The sequence below is a fragment of the Schistocerca nitens genome, chromosome 2 (assembly GCF_023898315.1).
Source record: "Schistocerca nitens isolate TAMUIC-IGC-003100 chromosome 2, iqSchNite1.1, whole genome shotgun sequence".
Classification (NCBI taxonomy): domain Eukaryota; kingdom Metazoa; phylum Arthropoda; class Insecta; order Orthoptera; family Acrididae; genus Schistocerca; species Schistocerca nitens.
Genome location: NC_064615.1, coordinates 180,437,789 through 180,457,519, shown reverse-complemented (window position 1 = coordinate 180,457,519; position 19,731 = coordinate 180,437,789). Strand labels below are relative to the sequence as shown.

At 41.8% G+C, this 19,731-nt stretch overlaps 2 protein-coding genes across 8 annotated transcripts in view; one reads left to right on the top strand and one right to left on the bottom strand.

The window, feature by feature from the left end:
• Window positions 1-19,731, bottom strand: part of LOC126235861 (protein Mpv17-like) — a 66,963-nt gene that overhangs the window by 17,489 nt on the left and 29,743 nt on the right. For all 5 annotated transcript variants that reach the window (XM_049944753.1, XM_049944755.1, XM_049944754.1 and 2 more), the window contains one exon: window positions 8,785-9,001. In XM_049944753.1, coding sequence (XP_049800710.1) covers window positions 8,785-9,001 — 217 coding nt within the window. The remainder of the gene's footprint in view (window positions 1-8,784; window positions 9,002-19,731) is intronic.
• Window positions 5,257-19,731, top strand: part of LOC126235860 (uncharacterized) — a 196,477-nt gene continuing 182,002 nt past the window's right edge. For all 3 annotated transcript variants that reach the window (XM_049944751.1, XM_049944752.1, XM_049944746.1), the window contains exon 1: window positions 5,257-5,432. The gene's annotated coding sequence lies outside the window, so the exon portion shown is untranslated. The remainder of the gene's footprint in view (window positions 5,433-19,731) is intronic.

Sequence of the window (19,731 nt, the reverse complement as noted above, 5' to 3'; positions counted from 1 at the left end):
ACTTATTATAATTGGACAAGCAGAGTGGCGTTCACCTCGAGCCACGGCCACAGTGGCGCGTAGAGTAGTTCCCTATTCAATATCCCGGAGGTATACGACGTTGCGATGGGGTTTCCAAACAGACGTTATGACGTAATGGCCTGTCTTACCCTCGAAGCATGGATGTGGGGTCCCACGTGCCATTGGAATTCAAGGGCCATTGAGTAGCATGTCGTAAATTATGATTGTGTACTCATTTCCATTCCTCCGATCACAACGCCATCTGCGGCGAAACGATGAAAATGTTACAGACAAAACGTATGTAGATTTTGCCGTAGAATCGTAATCTGCAATGAAAAATGGGGATTCCTAGCGAAGATTTCAAAGTTCTCACTGGATGTCCCTCTCCGAGACAAACAAATTGGAATTATAACTTTCCTTGATTCGATTTGTAGTTTTCGAGATGTATCAGTGTCTTCAGTTAAAATGAACTCACCCACTCACACTCTCTCTCTCTCTCTCTCTCTCTCTCTCTCTCTCTCTCTCTGTGTGTGTGTGTGTGTGTGTGTGTGTGTGTGTGTGTGTGTGTTTATACTTTTTCCTAGCTACTGGCCTTCTGAGACTTTTTTATAAAACAGCTGATCCGCACAGGTAAAAAGGTTGGGGACCACTGCTCTAGGATTCTTCCGGATAGAAGGGTGCATCGGTCTTTGGCAGCCATAAATCCAAGTGCTGTTTTTTCTTCAAAAGAAAAAATAAATTGTTTCCAAAATGAGCCCGTTTCATCAAGGCTGAAAACCTACTTTGCAGGACAGCCTTTTCTGTCACAATTTCTTTAAACCTCTTTTTAAATTCCTCAGCTCCAACTTCGTCTGACGCAGCGCTCTCTTCTGTCATTTTAATGTTGTGAAAGCCAAAACGGTACTTGAAGCGAACAAACCAACCTGACAGGCTACGAAATTTGCTGGATCGCCCTCTTCTTTCGTTAAATCTGCATACAAGCTCTTGGCTTTAGCTTGAATAACAGCTCCAGAGGGAGGAATGTGCTACTGGTTGTGGTGTTCAGTCCAGTGGCTTACAATTTCTTTCCATTGCCTTCGAGTGAGATTTGGTCACTCTAGTCAAGCGTAAGTCAATTGATGATTGAGCATTTTTTCGAATTGATTCTACATTGCCACAAGTAGTTCTCAAGTCCTAAATCCCGCTGAATATCAACAATACGCTCACTTTCTCATAGCGATCCAAAGTTGTCTCTTTGATTTTAATGAATACGAACTTCAAAATGGTTCAAATGGCTCTGAGCACTATGGGACTCAACTGCTGAGGTCAGTAGTCCCCTAGAACTTAGAACTAGTTAAACCTAACTAACCTAAGGACATCACAAACATCCATGCCCGAGGCAGGATTCGAACCTGCGACCGTAGCGGTCTTGCGGTTCCAGACTGCAGCGCCTTTAACCGCACGGCCACTTCGGCCGGCAATACGAACTTCGTACACGCTTAATTGCCTCAAAAGGCACACTTTCTTTCCTTTTAACCGACATTTTCAATGGAGACTCTGTCTAGAGAAAGTTCTCTGGTCTTTCATGTATTTTATCACTCCAGTAGTTGTGAGGAAATCTTACAGACACTGCAAAACATGTTGGTACAACATGAGCAACTGTCTATCGTCCGATTCCACTATCACCAGATGGTGATGATTTCCCCCATTTGTGCAGAGCGTCTGCACATCATCCGTGGCCCGTTTGGATACGATTTAGATTAGTACAAATTGCCCGAGACTAATCAAATCCAGGGAGTTTCCCCTGAAAGCAAGGCAGTTTCAGACATCGTGGAGGACAGTTTTGTTGCCAGCAGCGTTTCCTTTCATTGATGGCACTGAATGATCTCAATCTTTTTCGCTCCACAGAATATGCATCACTCAATTATGGAAGGTCAGGGTTATCAACAACTCCCCGATGTTCAAGCAGCAGCGCACTTCAAATGGTTCAAATGGCTCTGAGCACTATGGGATTTAACATCTGAGGTGATCAGTCCCCTAGAACTTAGAATTACTTAAACCTAACTAACCTAAGGACATCACACACATCCAAGCCCGAGGAAGGATTCTAACCTGCGACCTTAGCGGTCGCGCGGTTCCAGACTGAAGAGCAGCGCACTCTTCCCGTCCGTTATCAGAAGGTGAAATGTGACGCAAGATAGGTAAGGGATAGATCAAATTGAAGGACTATTAAGTCAGGCAGATGCACAATACTCTGCTGTTAAATACACCAACCCGAGTGCGTATCAATCCCCACCTGGTACCACAGAGCTTATGAAGAAGGCTTTTTCAGTTTTTGAGCAAAGCAGAGGTTCGCGTCAAATGCTCCTTGAAAGGAAGTATCCAGTTTAAGGAGCTTTAATAGTTTAAGTTTAATAGTTTAAGGAGCTTTAATAGTTCGTAATTTTTCTCTGCTGGATGGTACAGAATAACGATGATGGAATGTTTGGGTGATAGACTTGAATGGATCCTGAGGGACGCGGATCTGCTTCGATGTTGAGTCTTCCTAATTTTCTCAGCAAGAAACACCACCTTAACTGTTCGTACTGTCGTCGTGTTGCAGGAGCAGGCTTCATTTGACGCTGACCTTACACATTGTACACGGGTGGCGGAGCTACGACAATATGTTGGCACTTCCACCGAGTGGTCAAAACACGCTCCCATAGCATTAACTCAGCTCACTCTGTTTCTAAACAGGTTGCAGAATGTGGTGGATATTGCTCTCTACGACTTCTGGGTAAAATTGCTAAAATTGATCTCGCTATCAACTGCGGTGTGTATTACAGTATATCGCTCCATATCAATGGCGTCCTTCCAATCCCGACCGTCCACTGAGTACACTGTTGATTTCCGCATAACGCTTGACTGACACCACTCCGTTGAGATGAAGGGAACCTTGACGGAACACTGGATATCTGCTGCTTGTCGCTGCGGAACATGGGATTAAATGTAGAGGTCATCACCGTAATACAGTCGTTTGGAAGCGTTCCTCATTGCTTCAGACTTGTCTTATTTCCATATGCTGCGATACGCTGCACATGTTCTTATTTTTATTTTTATCCCCAATAAGATAACAGTACCTCTTTTTATTTGTGCTACCTCACGCGTGTTGTGAACTGCACCTTCAGGCGACGGTCAACAGCGGAACAGTAATCATGCACGTGACAGCCAAATGAAGGAACAGTGCTTTTCGAAACGCAGCACCGAGAGATCTGCTACCATTCCGATGGGAAGATGAGATTAACATTACAGGTAATCACCTTCCAATAGTTGCTGGAATTCTTGGTGTATGGGATCCTGGGCAGATAGGTTCGCAAAAAGAAAAAAGGATTACTCGAATCGAGAAACGGCAGTGGAACGAATATGATTCACCAGTGGCTGTAACCATTAAAAGATGTCTCTACAAGGTACAACTTGCGTACGTGGTAGGATGGATAGACTTGATTCCAAATCGCAGACAGCATTTCTACCTGAAAGTGTAACATTATCAGCGACTCGTGTGTGTGACTGCAGACTGAAGACAGCTTTTTATGCAGTGTGACGGTAACATAGGCGTTATGATCGTGTTTTAATAGCGCAATTTTTATGCGAAATATACGTTGTGGCGTGTAGAATCCAACTGTGGTCAGCTTAAAATGTCATTTCTCAATAGTGTTCCTCAAAAAGGAACGTCGTATTCCCTCCATGGATTCCCAGCTGTCCTAGCTGGTGAGCGTAATCCGACTGCTGACAAAAAAAAAATATTGGCCATGCGAAGTGACTCTCATGATAAATTTAATTAATCAGCCTATTAAACTGACATCAGTGGCGAGCCGCCTGGCGGGTGGAAGAGATGGCTAGGGCACTGCGGAATGATTATTGACAAATGTTGCGTTTTTTTCCGTTTTGGTGATATCTTTTAACGAAATTTCAATCTCCCATCTACACAGGGCGAGACAGGCTCTCACGATTTGTTTCGTAAACGCTAGTATCATATAGCATCGCACTGGTAAAAGGGGCCCTCTCATGGTGTACAAAACAGCAACATTCTCTTGAATTATAGCTTCTTGTTGTCAAACGTAAAATGAATGTGTTTTTTCCCGACATGTGTACCAATGGCGTGAAAGATAGTCTGAAATTTTTTTAATACAAACGTGCGTGACAGTTTATTCACAGACACTGAACGCGAGAGACGCTCTAAGGTTCTGTAATTTGTTTAACAGGCTGGAAGAATTTGCTTAATATAGTTTTTTTTCTTTGGAGTTTAAATTCCCGCTTTTTCTTTACTCCGATGACGGTCTAGAAATAACGAGGACATTCTGTGGCGATAGGTAGTTCTCGTATTAAAACAGTCCAATTTTTTTTTTTCCTGATTTTACGCAGGGTGGGCATGTCTCTGCTGATCATTTGTGATCGGTGGCGGTATACTTCCCTGGACGTCACAAAATAATGAGATGGACTTCCGTCGAACATAAAAACCATACCGATTCTGCTTATAAAACTGAAAGAAAATGGACTTTACCTATTTTCGTGAAAAGAGGACATTTATCATGGTCGCCAATGTATTTTGCTTTTTTTTAAATAGATGCTTGATTATAATGAATTGACGTCTAATACAATTGTTCTCAATCACCAAATGGCGGGCTGCTGTGGGTGGTGGGGCAGGGGGGGGGGGGGAGGCGTGTCGGCTGTGGTGGTCGCTGGACACAGACGTACACTTTCCAGGGGGGAGAGGGGGGCGGCTTTTGGGGGCTCTGTTTCTATATTCTGGATGAACAAGTTGCACTTGAGGTGACCGTCCTTTTATCTCCCATTGTTTAGTTGACTAGACACACTACTTGTGTTGGCATAGGAGCGTTGCATTAAGGCGGCAGCCAGATGGTGGAAAGCCGAGTGCTGATCTGGGCTGTTCTGCGGCGGATGGGCGGGGTTATGGTACTTAATTTCCCTTTTATGTTGTCTAGGACCGACGCCTTAAGGCGGCGGCCAGATGGTGGAAAGCTGAGTGCAGTGAGCCACCAAATAGGGTGGCAGCAAAGGGCAGACAGCGGCCTGGCCGTGCTGCGAGGCCGTTGGCGAGCAGCTGGTCATTTGAAGGAGCCTGTGTCCCCCCCGTAGGTGGATGTAGGGAGGGAGCGATGGAGGGAGGGAGGAAGGGGGCCACAAGTTTCGGCACGTTCAACTATCGCCTCCTCTGCAGTCTTTTAGGACAACGATTTTCCCCAGTATACGTCCTGCATTATGGCCCGTTTATTATGAGTGCTGATTTTTTCACCACAATTTCGAAGTGTAATTAGAAATGTGACGCATATTTTTTTTTAATCAGTAGTGATAGCATGTATTAGCTTCGATTACCTGGGCTGCAGGATGGTTTTTGAGCAGACATCTGTAGCGAACTCTGACGTCAAACAACAATAGATGCTGTATGCTTACAGGTAATATACATTTTAAACTCCTCTCTGTCCAACACCAGCATCTCGTCAGTTGAACTTATTTCCTGCCAAAAAGAATAAATATAGTACCTTACACCTCAGCGATTTTCCCGCCAGCCTGGAGACGTAGGTATAGTTTGAATGTGTCTATCGCTAGTTTCGAGTGGTATTGGGAAATTTTTTCCTAGCAGGATAACATCAGTTGTATGGTATCATCAGTTTTTGAGTTGTATTGCGATTTTATGCCATCCTTGTGTAGCACTATGTATATGACTGTGTAATTAGGCCTGATCTTTGTGATTAATTATGTAATTAGGATGGAGATTTGCGTCAGTTTTCCGACCGAAATAAATAACTACACTAATCTAACCTACCTCTCTCCCACATGTGGACAGTTTCCATGTGTTAGGGGAAATACTTGGGCTTTCCATCCAGTAGAATCAGAGTTCAAGTCGCGGAAAGGGCACAGCCATTTTTAATTTCCCATCAGTTCCAAGCGCCTCTGGCAATTTTTGTGTCAGGTGGGTACACTTAGGCTTTCCGTCCAGGAGGACCAGTGTTTGAATCTCAAAAAAGAGTACTGCCAATTTTAATTCCCTGCCAATTCCTGGGTGGAGGGGTGGGGTGAGATGTCAGCATAGCCATTGTGCAAAGAAATTCCCGCCAAAATTCGAAATTCTCACCAAAATTCGAAATTCCCGCCAATAGGGTAGGTCGGGGGGAGAGGGATGAGGGGGCTGGGGCACATGTGCAGCTGAGTAAACACGCGAAGTCATCTGGGGGTGGAGGTGGGCGTGATTGGGGGGGGGGGGAGGGGTGAGCAGGTGTGGGGGGTGATTAATTGATAAATTTAATTAATTTGCACATCAGTTTGATATCAAAATTGCACTAAGGCCGCCAGTTACCTACTATTATCAAGATTTAAGTGAGTTTGAAAGTGGTGTTATAGTCGGCACACGAGTGATGGGAGACAGCATGTCTGAGGTAGCGATGAAGTGGGAATTTTCCCATATGACTATTTCAAGAGTGTACTGTGAATATCAGGAATCCAGTAAAACATCAAATCTCCGACATCGCTCAGCCGGAAAAAGACCCTGCAAGAACGGGACCAACGGCGACTGAAGTGAGTCGTTCAATGTGACGGAAGTGCAACCCTTCCGCAAATTGCTTTAGTTTTAAATGCTGGACCATCAACAAGTGTCATCATGCGAACCATTCCATGAAAATCATCTATATGGGCTTTCGCAACTGAAGGCCCACTAGTGTACCCTGCACGACACAAATCTTTACACCTCTCTTTGGCCCGTCAACGACGACAATGGACTGTTGATGACTGGAAACATGTTGCCTAGTCGGACGAGTCTCAAATTATATTGAGCCGATAGACGTGTACGGATATGGAGACAGCCTCATGAATCCATGGACCCTACATGTCAGCAGGGGACTGTTGAAGCTGGTGGAGGCTCTGTAATGGTGTAGGGCATGTGCGGTTGGAGTAATATGGGACCCCTGATACGTCTAGATAAGACTCTGACAGGTGACTCGTACGTAAGCATACTGTCTGATCACCTGCATCCATTTATGTCCATTATGCATTCCACGCACTTGGGCAATTCCAGCAGGACAATGCGACACCCCACATGTCCAAAATTTCTACAGAGTCGCTCCAGGAACACACTTCTGATTTTAAAACATTTCCGCTGGCCATCAAACTCCCCATACATGAATATTATTGAGCATATACGGGATGCCTTGCCATGTGCTCTTCACAAGATATCTCCATCCTCTCGTACTCTTACGGATCTATGGACAGCCCTGCAGGATTCATGGTGTCTATTCCCTCCAGCACTACTTCAGACATTAGTCGAGTCCATGCCACGTGTTTCAGCACTTCTGCATGCTCGCAGGGGCCTTACACGATATTAGGCAGGTGTACCAGTTTCTTTGACTCTTCAGTGTACCAGTGAACTCACAAACCTTGTCAGATATATTGTTGATTTTGGGTACATCCTTGCAATATGTTCATCCATATTCCTTTGTATATTCATAAAATCTAATAAACTCACTCCTGAGAGATAGTGCTCTTAAATTAATAAGACAGTCAGAATATTTTTACGTGTGTGAATGTGCATAAAAAATATTTGAATATAGCAGGATGCGAACCTGTTCCTATAGCTGCGAACTCCATGTATCTATCCATCACACTATCGTGAACTCATGTAACTTCTGACAAGTCTTTCATCTTATGATCTCCTGAAGCCTTTTACCATTGATATTTTATTATAACAAATCATACCAAGAATGGCGTGTCTATATTAAATTTTTTACGTTTCGTTTTCATGAAAAAACATACTGTCATAACACAATGAAAACAATCAAATACGAAAATTCTTGCGTCGCCAATACGACGTTATTCGTTATTTTATTACAAAAAATTGTACCATTACGGATGCGTTTTCGATTGATCCTCAATGTGCTGGTGTTGTGAAACAGCATATATTCAAAGGACGCAAGTGAAAATGACAAAATCCAATACGTTTCTTAAGTGCTTCATTTGCTAATTGCTAACGAATTTCGTGGTCAGATCGAGTATTATGGAAGACGCGTCATTTTGACGTCATTTCCCAGTAAGCTTCAAGTGACACTACCTTCTCCCACGTTGCGCGCAGCTGGCGAGAGCAATGTAGTGTCTTGCAGAACAGCGCAATTCACAGGGTTCAGTGTGGAATGGAATGACGACGATCTTGTTTTATTTATTTAGTGAATTTTTTGTCCAAAGTTTCTGTTTCCTGTGAATAAATTGAGGATGTAACTTTTGATCTTTTGCAAAACTGACTTTGATTTCGAAGAAAACAAATCCTGGTCATATCCGATTCTGCTTAAGAAGAATGACTGATGAATAGTTAATGGAGTCACGTTCGCTAGCCGTAAAAAGAAAGGCATAATGTGGCATTTTTTTGATTTGTGATAGGGGCGAATAACATTATAGCTTGTAATTTATAGAGTTCCTTGCCATTTTAGAGACTCTTCGTTTTCACGCTACATTATTCTCTAATGTTTGCTGTTAAATTTGGAAACTGATGTACGTAAATATACAAATGCTTCTACGATAATGGTTTTTTGGGTGGGTGGGCAGGAGTGTCATGAGGCCCTTTCCTCCCTCCACACATTTGGTCCACGCCTGAAATATGTTACGATTAATTGCTGCATGATGTGGCAATACTCAATTAACATGAAAAGACAGAGGTTAGACCATATCTTGTGCAACACTAATATACAAAATAAAAATTACAAATCAAACACAAAAAGAAATATTCTTTTTCACTCTAAAGCAATGACTTTTTTAGTTACTTACGATGTAAATGCCTCCGATGGCACCAAAACGTAGAAGTCTCATTACATCAAAATCCTTCATTTCCTTCTTTTCGACGAATAGCTGCGCAATAACATCGCCCACACCAGTAAATACCGACGTTTGGACGGCTTGTACTCCGACGGGGTATCTTCGCAAAAGGTTCTGGTACGATTTGTACATGGAACTACCCAGCCGACTTAAACTCATGTTTCGGAGCCTGAAAAAGAAGAAGTAATTAGGTAACTGCTGTGCTCCATAGATTAGAACGTTAGCATAGCGGCATAAATCAGAATATTACCATAGTTAATACCTAATGACTGTATTACTGTTATTCATTAGTTGTAGTCTTCTTTCTTCGCTTCTGGGGTTGATTCTCTTAGGCAAAGCGGAAAGTTTGAATGGGAATTACTTCAAGCTGAACCTCACTACAATCTTAACTCGGTAGCTATTACTTCAAAAAATTAATTATTTTCCACACTGACAAGTTATTAATAGCTTTGAAATAATTCTTATCAACGAGGTCATTCACGAGGTAGTTTTACGAAAAAAAAAGAATATTATCTCTCTGAAAAAATCAAATAATAATCACAAGGTTGTTGCAACAACATACTGTTCTCCAAAAGAAGATAACATATTTAACACATAATCATTATTCCGATTGCCTGTTTTAAGTGTGTCTATGGGAACTTGGGATTGAGGCTTGCAACTCGCGAATTGTGTAGTCCTCAGCTATGATAAGGCAGGATATTTATTCATAGTCTATCAGACCTAAGTCTTGTCAGTTTTACGAACGAATACCCAGTACATTGTCTAAATTGTTCCAAACTGATAACTTCACTGCGGCTACACACGACAGGAGCTTTATTTAATAGTTCGCGGCATCGAGCAGATGTAAATGAATGTGGAGAAAAATCCACGAAGGGTTGATGCAACAAGGCTGGAATATCGATTTCAAAGTCCGGAAGAATAACCCTCGCAGTCAACGAATTTAGCAAGTAACGAATTTGGATAGTCTTACACATGCATCCAGGATCGAGTCACTAAAACTGATTCTTTCACTACGATAATGGCTCACCATACTAGTCAAAAATTCGTTTTTGCTGCGGTAGGTCCTTAAGTTCCTCATTATAAACCTGATCCTTCCCTATATGACTGTCTCTCTTTTCTAGTTTCCATACATAAAGATACGTTTGAAAGGACAGTGATTCTCTATAGAGTGTGATTTACAGCAGATGTGGTCAGTGATTATATACAGTTGTCTGAAAACATTAGCAAGAAATAGCTTGATGAAGTGTTTTCTGGTACGAATAGGTTGAGTTTAAAAGGAACTTTTTTTCACAAAGTGAAACAATTCACGCTATAATACAAGTTTTATTGGTGTTTGAAAAGGAATGATCCCTTCATCTTTAAACTGACTGCACTTGAATCGCACTCGGTAACTACCGTACTTTAAGCATATCCTGAATGCACATGAAAAGGGGAAACGATAAGAGTGCTGACACAACTGCGCACTACAGCGACAAGGTGATAGCTGTCGTGAGCGAAGGGTTTCTTTACAACCCATGGCGATCAATCCTTCTATCAGTCACAGATGAACACGGCCGCGTTGTGAACTTCACTAGACGCAGATTATTGTCTTGTCAGTTGCAGCCACTCTTCTTCCCATCGACGCATGACTCTGTACATCAGCAGGCGATAGTTGTAGGGGGATAGCACACTGAAGTATCTAAATTCTAAAGGATCACTACACGCCTTCTTGACTGCTACATGCACCCTTTCGTTCCTCTTAATAACCTTGTGCCCTGGTACCCCTCAGGCAGCCACTCCTCCATCCTTCGTAGGTGGAGAAAGGCGGCCTGGAAGTTCTGGACTTTATGCTGGGTGCAAACGTTATAGAGAGTGAAGAGCACTCAAGGCGTCGGAACAGACTAGGAATTTAACTCTCTTAGGACATCTCAACTGCTCCGGCGTTTGCAAGATCGCATGTGATTCCGCGTTGAGGACACTGAAGTCTTGAGGCAGTCGGATATTGTTGACACGATGAGGGAAAACAACAGAGCAGCCAGCGGAGTCCCCCTATTTAGACCCACCCATAAATACAGCCAACCAGTGGTCTGCATAACTCCAGCGTGCTGGGTATAGTGGGACAGCAATTCATTTTTAGACTGTGATGCAAAAAGAGACAGACAGAGTTGCAACTAAAATGGATGTTTGTTTAGTCGGTGACCGCCTTCGGATTACGCCCATTCTCAAACCAACCAATGTTTGCCAAGTGCCAAAATAGCAGTAAATGAAGTGGGTATATACGTATATGTGAATGGTCCCAACTAATGTTCGTATTTTGTTTACTGCTATTTGGACAGAGATTTTACTTGGCAAACATTGGTTGGTTTGAGAATGGCCGTAGTTCGAAACCGGTCACTGACTCAATTAACATCCATTTTAGTTGCAACTCTGGCTCTCGTTTTGCATCACGGATTGATCATACGTAGCCAGATTACTGTAGTCAAGCCTTTACCTCCATCGACAATTTTTACCTCCCACCCTCAGCATTTCCCCCAGTTATCAAACTGACTTTTCCTTGATCCTCAGGATGTGACTTATCAGCTAATTGCTTCAATTATTTAAGTTGTGCCATACACGTATTCTCTCCACAATTCTATCAGTACCTCTTCATTAGTGAACGGTCTTTACAACCACATTACAAAAGCTTTTATTCTCTTCTTGTCTGAACCGTTTATCGTTCACGTTTCACTTCCATGTAAGGCTACGCTCAAATGCTATCAGAAAATTCTTTCTAAATAAGAGAAAAAAGTTTGGTGTATCATTTCCTAACACAATTCCCTCAGTATCGCCTGATTTAATTTTACTTCATTCAATTATCCTTGTTTTACTCTTGTTGATATTTATCTTATAGCCTGTTTTCAAGACACTAAACATTCCATTTAATTTGGATTTGAAGTTCTTTGCCATCTCTTACAGAATTACAGTGCTATCAGGAAACCACAAAGTTTTTATATCTTCTCCCTGAATCTCAACTCCCTTTCCAAATTTCTCTTTGGTTGGTTCTGCTCAATGGGCAGTCTGAATAACATTGAGATATACAACCTCGTCTCAGTCTTCTCAACTACTGCCTCCGTTTCACGTCCTTCAATTCTTGGAACTACAGTATGGTTTCTGCACATGTCATAAATAACATTTTGGCCACCGTACTTATACCCTGCCACATTCAAAATGTCGATATGTTGGCTGGAATGCACTGCTAGAAATTAGTTGATCATACCACAAGAAATACGCTCGACTTAACACCCTCTTGTCATAATGGTATTGTTCGGGCATAGAAAAGAAGCGAGCGACGTGGTTCAGTGGTTAGAACGGACAGTAATCTCTGCTTGACCATCCTCACATGATGTTCAGAATAGAAAAAGAAAGAAAGAAAGAAATTGGCCGGATTCGAGTAGGGCTGGTGCTCTGTGGGTTTCGTTCAAACTTAATTATGTGTATAGTCAATACATCCATCTCGGAATCGAGAATCTCAACGATTTTTGCCTGTTGTCGACACTGACACTAGCAAGAATTTTTTCCTTTCGGAAACGTTTTAATTTTAAGTTCGAAGTCGGATGACAAATGACAAAAGAAATATTTCTTCATGTGACATAATGACACATTAACAATTTTCGGATTGTTTCCTGTACTTGAGGTGTGAAACCTTGCTTCTTGTCGAATTTCATGATTCTAGGTCAAGGAAGTACCCTAAAGGTTTTGGTGAAGTAGTTTGCGAGTATAAAAATATGTGACACACATGGCCATATATTCTGATGGCACTGACTTAGAAGCTTACACTTATTACACTGCCAAGGGCCCGTAGACTCCAGGCCCGGATCTAAAGGGGGGGGGGGGGGGGCAGACCGGGGTATTATCTGCCCCGGGCGGCAATTTCAGGGGGTGCCAAATTTATTCTAGAAGGGAAAAAAAACTTGTTTCACAAAACGCCTAGAATCCAGCGCACGTTGGTCTATCGATTAAAAATTTGGACATTTTTGAACACATTCTAAGTTGATTTCTGAATGAATCGTAAGTTGATTTTTGAATGCGTGCATAGTTACGTGATGTCTCTGCCAGGGGAATCACCGTTGAATCAAGATATAAAAAACTTTCCCTTAGATAAAAGGGGGCGGTGCTATAAGAGCTGAGCCGAATAAACACCAACGAGTATCAATCGCTGTTTGTTTTATGTGGTTGACTGGGTATGCGAATGATAAGCGTTGTTATAATTATTCGCGAAATCCATAGATGCAGACTACAGAGTGGAAATAAACGACTAACAGGGATAAAAGGTAAGAAAGATTACATATTTATCTTGTCGGTGTATCCAAGAAAATGAAATTTTGACAAAAATTATTGGTCAGATCGCTACACTAAAGGGCCAGTTGTACAGTCCCTGGTCAGCAGCCGCTGAAGTTCTACTCTAGGAATAGCGCGGAAAGCGCGTTGTGCGAACAAGTAATAACGCCTAACCGAAGAATAAACGCGGGATAACTAAACCAGTGATTCTGGCAGGGTTAATGAAGTCAACTGGAGAATAAGTTTTGACAATGGCAGGAATAGTTGCAGAATTACTTATGACAAGATTGTTTTTCAGAACGAGGAAGGAAAAGGAACGGGGACAACACACAAATTATATGGAAGAATATGACGATTCCAAATTTATATAAAAATTTCGTACTACCATTACTTTTAGAGCCCATGCTCGAGAAACTGGAACAAATGAATGCAATGCGAAACTATTGACTAACATAAAGCTTTCTGTTGTTACAGACATTTGAAATTTATTCTGTCGAGTTATTTGTGTAAATGAGGTAGACAAAAATGACCATTTGTGCCAAAACAGTCTGGCTTATTTGGTGTGTGTTACAACTGCTGCAATATTAGAAAGGCCTATTTCGTTGTATCCAGCAGACAGTGACAAAACAGACGTAATCAAATCGAGAAACCACACCAGTCTTGGGTACTATTCGTGTTAACAGCTTTTTCAGTATTAGACAGCGGCATCTTGATTTTTCATGTAGCAAAACGTTTGACGAACTTTGATGAGGTAATAGATTCTTTCGCAGAAAGGAAAGCACGTCTTGTAAAGCTGTAGCAAGATTAGAGAGAAAATAACGCTAGGACCTAAGGATTGTATTGCTTGTCTGTTCTCTTTACTGGTTTTATGTTTCCTATACTTAATTTTATGTCACACAAAAGAGTAAGTTATTAGCTAATAGGCAATAAAGAGTGCAAATTTTCTGAAGAGTTCTTATTCTCCCAGTCACAAATAATCCCACCTAGTATTAATTGTGAGTTTTTTTTAAGGGGGTTAGGATTCAAACCGACCGACTGGGAGTAGGAGGGGCACCACAGGACATTTTAACTTCGACTGTCCTGCATATAGATTTGATGGCTTCCGTTAAAAGATATACACGTTTGAATTCCACAGAGAGAATTACTGTAACGTGCAATAAAGGATGCTGTGTGAAGGGGCGTGGCACTGCACTTTGGCAGACTTAGGACCAAATAACATATCTTACATTTCCTCGAACATAAATGTTCTGCATATGAAGCTCTTCAGAAAAATGTGCGCTACAAAATTAACACATCTTTGAAAAACCGATTTTTTAAATTTTTGACGTTCTATCTCAAACGCTAGAGTTTTTTTCGTTTGATATAATAACAAAAATTAACGATTTTCGCATTTTTTTATTTAGCTATACTGAGAAATTTGCTTCTTCGACAATTTCGTGATTCTAGGTCACTGGGAAGGTTTTGGTGAGTGAGTTTGCTAATACCAAAATATATGACATAAACGGCGGTCCCTTTGTATTGTGTTGAGTTAGAAGCTTGAGTTTTATACACAGCCAAGAGTCCGTAGACCTTAATATGTGACATAAATTGAATTTTGAACCATCTACCCGTTCCTGAGAAAAAGGATTTTAAAAGTCGGACAGATAGACGAGCAACACAATGATCCTATCAGGATTCCGTTTTTACAGATTGAGGTACGGAACTAAAAAAATAAAGAAAAAAATAGATCATCATGAAGCTTCTCATCAATATTATTCTATAACTAACGTCCATTGTTGTCAGCAAAAAGTGAAGTATGATAAGTAAATCATAAAAAATCATTAATAATAAACGTCCTGTCTTAGACCAAGGGTGATAATGCACAGGACATCCAACCAAGATGCAGTGCAGTTCGATCGCTGAAGAGTTGTCCAGACCAAAAAACTATTATGGCACTTCCGAGTACCTGCTCTGTGCAAATATTTGGTTTGTGCTTTGTGGTCCAGACTTAGTACAATACATTTACGATCCCATCACGCGGTAATTACAGAAAAATTTTAGAAATTATGCGCATACAATCTTGGAAGAGGCAATACTGGATTTTAATGACTTCTTATTTTAAGAGAAGCGGTGTGTACCCGCGAATAATTCTTACTTGTCTTTTTATGCATTCTCCGTCACAACCAATAAGGAAGAACTAGCGGACATGATACAACACATCAAAGGAAACAAGAAAATAAGGCATGATAAGTTAACAAGGACATCAGATTGGATTCGTTAAAGTCGTATCACGATTATCTGCTAATCTCTGAACTGTATGATGCTGTCATGAAAAATATAAGGAGCAGCCAAATGAAAACGAGAGAGATGGAAAAAAATTAAGTAAACTATTTATTATATTAAAAGTAATCGCTGTAACTTTTAATACATTTATCCCACTTTGAGGCAAAACGGTCAGTGCCTTCATGGAAAAATGTTTGCGATTGCCTATGGAACCATGATTTTACCCAGGCGTGCACCTCTTCGTCCGAAACAAATCGATGACCACAAATGTCTTTCTTCAGTGCTCCAAAAATATGGAAATCGCATGGTGAGAGTTTGTGACTGTATGTAGGATATGTAAGGGCTTCCCAGCGAAACTTCTGTAGTGTAATGAAAACAACCTTGGCAATATCTGGGCGGGCATTATACTGCGGCAGAATGATGCCGTCCTCAACTTTTCTGGGCGTGTGGACTTGATTGTGCGCTTCAATTGTTGCAAAGGTCCACAAGAACACGTCCTTCATACGGTTCTGATGCCTCCCCATGCGATTTCCATGCATATTCGTGACGGTCGACTTGCTCCGTACGAAGAGGTGCACGCCTGTGGACAATCATGGTTCCAGAATGAAATTTTCACTCTGCAGCGGAGTGTGCGCTGACATGAAACTTCCTTGCAGATTAAAACTGTGTGCAGGACCGAGACCCGAACTCGGGACCTCTGCAGGTTTCGTAGGAGAGCTTCTGTGGTGGTGGTTAATGGTTAACGTCCCGTCGACAACGAGGTCATTAGAGACGGAGCGCAAGCTCGGGTTAGGGAAGGAAATCGGCCGTGCCCTTTCAAAGGAGAGAGCTTCTGTGAAGTTTGGAAGGTAGAAGACGATGTACTGGCAGAAGTACAGCTCTAAGGACGGGTCGTGAGTCGTGCTTGGGTAGATCACATGGTGGAGCACTTGCCTGCGAATGGCAAAGGTCCCGAATTCGAGACTTGGTCCTGCGCACACTTTTTATCTGCCAGGAAGTTTCAATCATGGTTCCATATGCAATTGCAAACATTTTTCTGTAAGACATTGACCGTCTTGTCTCACAATTGGGTAAATGTAATCTGAAATAATGAACAGTTTACTTACCTTTTTTTCCATCTGTCTCGTTTTCATTTAACTCCCCCTTATATAAAGAAATTTAAATCACAATTCATTTTTACCCTCGGCCAGCAGCGTATTAAGAAGACAGCTCGCAACTGTCACTAGGGGCAACGGAGAGAGAGAGAGAGAGAGAGAGAGAGAGAGAGAGAGAGAGAGAGAGAGAGAGAGAACACCCGGTTTCGAGATCACGTACACTGGTAAACTGCGCTGAAAATTGGTGAAGTTGACTGCACTGTGGTGGCAAAGTGAAACTCGGCTTACATCGTCAACATATATCAGTATGAGAAATATTCCATTATAAATTAAACGCCTTTTCGTGCTACAGTCTTGTGTTCAAAAAGGTCGCTCCGATTAACTTGTTATATGTGAAAATTCTTATTCGATAACTGTCGGATAACGCTACTGTGTAACGGTTCAATTTATTAGAGTTGAACGGTGTTATCAGGAATCTGTACATTTGGCTTCGGGCATCATAAAACTCCGTATTCTTGCTGCATCTTACAAGTTGCGAGCTGCTGCTGTCACTACTCGTCACTTTTATCATAAAACTAAGATGATAAACTGTCTCTTGTGCACTTCACGTATTCATTGCGCAACTTTATAATAGAACTCACACGAGGAGAGAGAGACGTATGAGGGGGCATTTCTTATCTTCTTCCTACTGAGATCCCAAATTTCACAATTCACTATGGGAACATTCTCACTTCTCATGTCAAAATCGAAACGGGTCGTAAAAAAGGAATAAATTAAACAGCAACTTAGTGTGTTACATGAGGTTATTTCTACAATTTATCAAAGCTGTGGAACACAATCCACAACAAAAAATCTTTGATAGATGATGAATGTCTCGAGATATTCCTTCCCTCACTTTCGCATCATGCGGCCTTCTTGTTCGATATATTAAGTTACAGCCTCTGTCATTACTGGCACTTATTTCGTTCTAGTGTTGATGATCCTTTCATATCGCTGCGACCTGCGAATGTGGCATTTTGATCTCTTGCGTAATGCTGTACTGCTATACCGCCATTCGATGGAAAGGAATCAGATGCCGAAAGTAGATGTGACGCTCAGTCTTTTCAACTGATAGTCCAGTATCTTAACCAATATATTAGTCAGTTACTCATCTTCACTGTGTTCGAACGTCATACGTCTCGCATTTTTGTAGCACTATGAACTTGAATATGTGACAAAACTATGGCAGGTTTTACAAAAATTAAAATAAAACTACTTAACAAATTTTCTATCTTTTTTTGTTTTTTTGTTTTTTTGCAGCACCATGAACATGAATGTCTGAGAAAACTATAACTGGTTTAAAAAAAAAATTGAAAATTAAAATACAATTACTTGGACATGTTTTCTAGCTGATGCTTCAAAACTTTAAACAGTAACACACATATATAACAATGATACTTAATAATTATTACATTGACGTGACATCATGTCAAGCATTTGTATCAGAAGAAACACATCTGACCCATTGTGTGCCCGAGTGCCAAATGGTAGTAGGATTCGTCGATCACTTGTTCCAACCTGAAACCGAGCGAGGTGGCGCAGTGGCTAGCACACTGGACTCGCACTGGGGAGGACGAGGGTTCAATCCCGCGTCCGGCCACCCTGCTTTAAGTTTTCCGTGATTTCCCCAAATCGCTCCAAGCAAATGTCGGGATGGTTCCCTTGAAAGGGCACGGCCGACTTCCTTCCCCGTCCTTCCCTAATCCGATGAGACCGATGACCTCGCTATCTGTTCTCCTCCCCCAAACAACCCAATGAAGACCGAAAACAAGTTTCTGTTGTTCTGTCATGTTAGCTCGTTTATTAGTTAACAACGCTATCTCAAAAATTTATCATCGCTTAATTATCGTCGTTTGAGCAAACTGCACTTTTGTTAAAAAGGGTTTTTTTCTTAGTATTATTTTCAGATTCTCTTATGACACGTTTATGGTGTACCAGTATCTTTCACGGGTTCTGTAAAATAAAGCCATAACTACAGAATTTTTCCACAAGTTAAAATTTGCAGAGCATTCCCAGATACATGTATCATATTCGGACGATCGACAGTGAAATAAGTAGCCTATACGGTTACTAATGTCAAAGTAGCTCAGTTACAATTACATATACCAACACTGACAGGTGGATGTATACAAACTGACCATCAGTATCTGAAAACCCATTAGTGGACTTTGATATGGGGTATGTACACCGTTCGCCTTTATGGGGGCATGAACTCTGCTGGTGACACTTTCAGTGAGGTGTTTGAATGTCTGTGGAGGCAATCCAGTTTTTCTCAAGAGCTGATATCAGAGCAAGTAGTGATGTTGGAGGCTGGGTCTGGAGCGAAGTCGACGTTCTAAATCATCTCAAAAGTGTTTCATTGGGTACCCGTCAGGACTCTGGGCCAGCCAGTCCATTTGATGAATATTATTGTCCACAAACCACTGCCTCACAGATACTGCTTTATGAGAGTGCATTATTATGCTGATACAACTCCGAACTGTTCCTCTACTGTAAGCAGTACACAACACCGTAAAACGTGTTCATACCATTCCGCATTAAATATTTTCTTAAGCAAGATAAGAGGACCAGACACTAACCAGGAAAAACACTCCCGCAGCACAACACCACCTCCTCCGTACTTCACAGTTGCCCGCATCTCGTGGTCGTGCGGTAGCGTTCTCGCTTCCCACGCCCGGGTTCCCGGGTTCGATTCCCGGCGGGGTCAGGGATTTTCTCTGCCTCGTGATGGCTGGGTGTTGTGTGATGTCCTTAGGTTAGTTAGGTTTAAGTAGTTCTAAGTTCTAGGGGACTGATGACCATAGCTGTTAAGTCCCATAGTGCTCAGAGCCACTTCACAGTTGGCACTAAACATAATGGCAGCTCACGTTCTCCAAGCATTCGCCAAATTCACCTTTCCATCGGATTACCACAGGGTACAGCGTGATTCGTCACTCCAAATCATTCGTTTCCAATCATCTACAGTTCAGTGGCGTCGCTCTTTGCACCATTCAAGCCTCCCTTAGCACTGGCTACAGAAATGTATGGATTATGAGCAGATGCTCGACCACTGTACTTCATTCTGTTTAACTCTTTAACTCTCTACGTACAGTCGTACTAGCTGGACTTCTGGTAGCACCTTGGAACTCACGAGTGATTCCTCCAGATGATTTCGCGCCATTTTTACAACCTCACAATAATCGACGGCCCCTGTACTTCAGTACGTAAG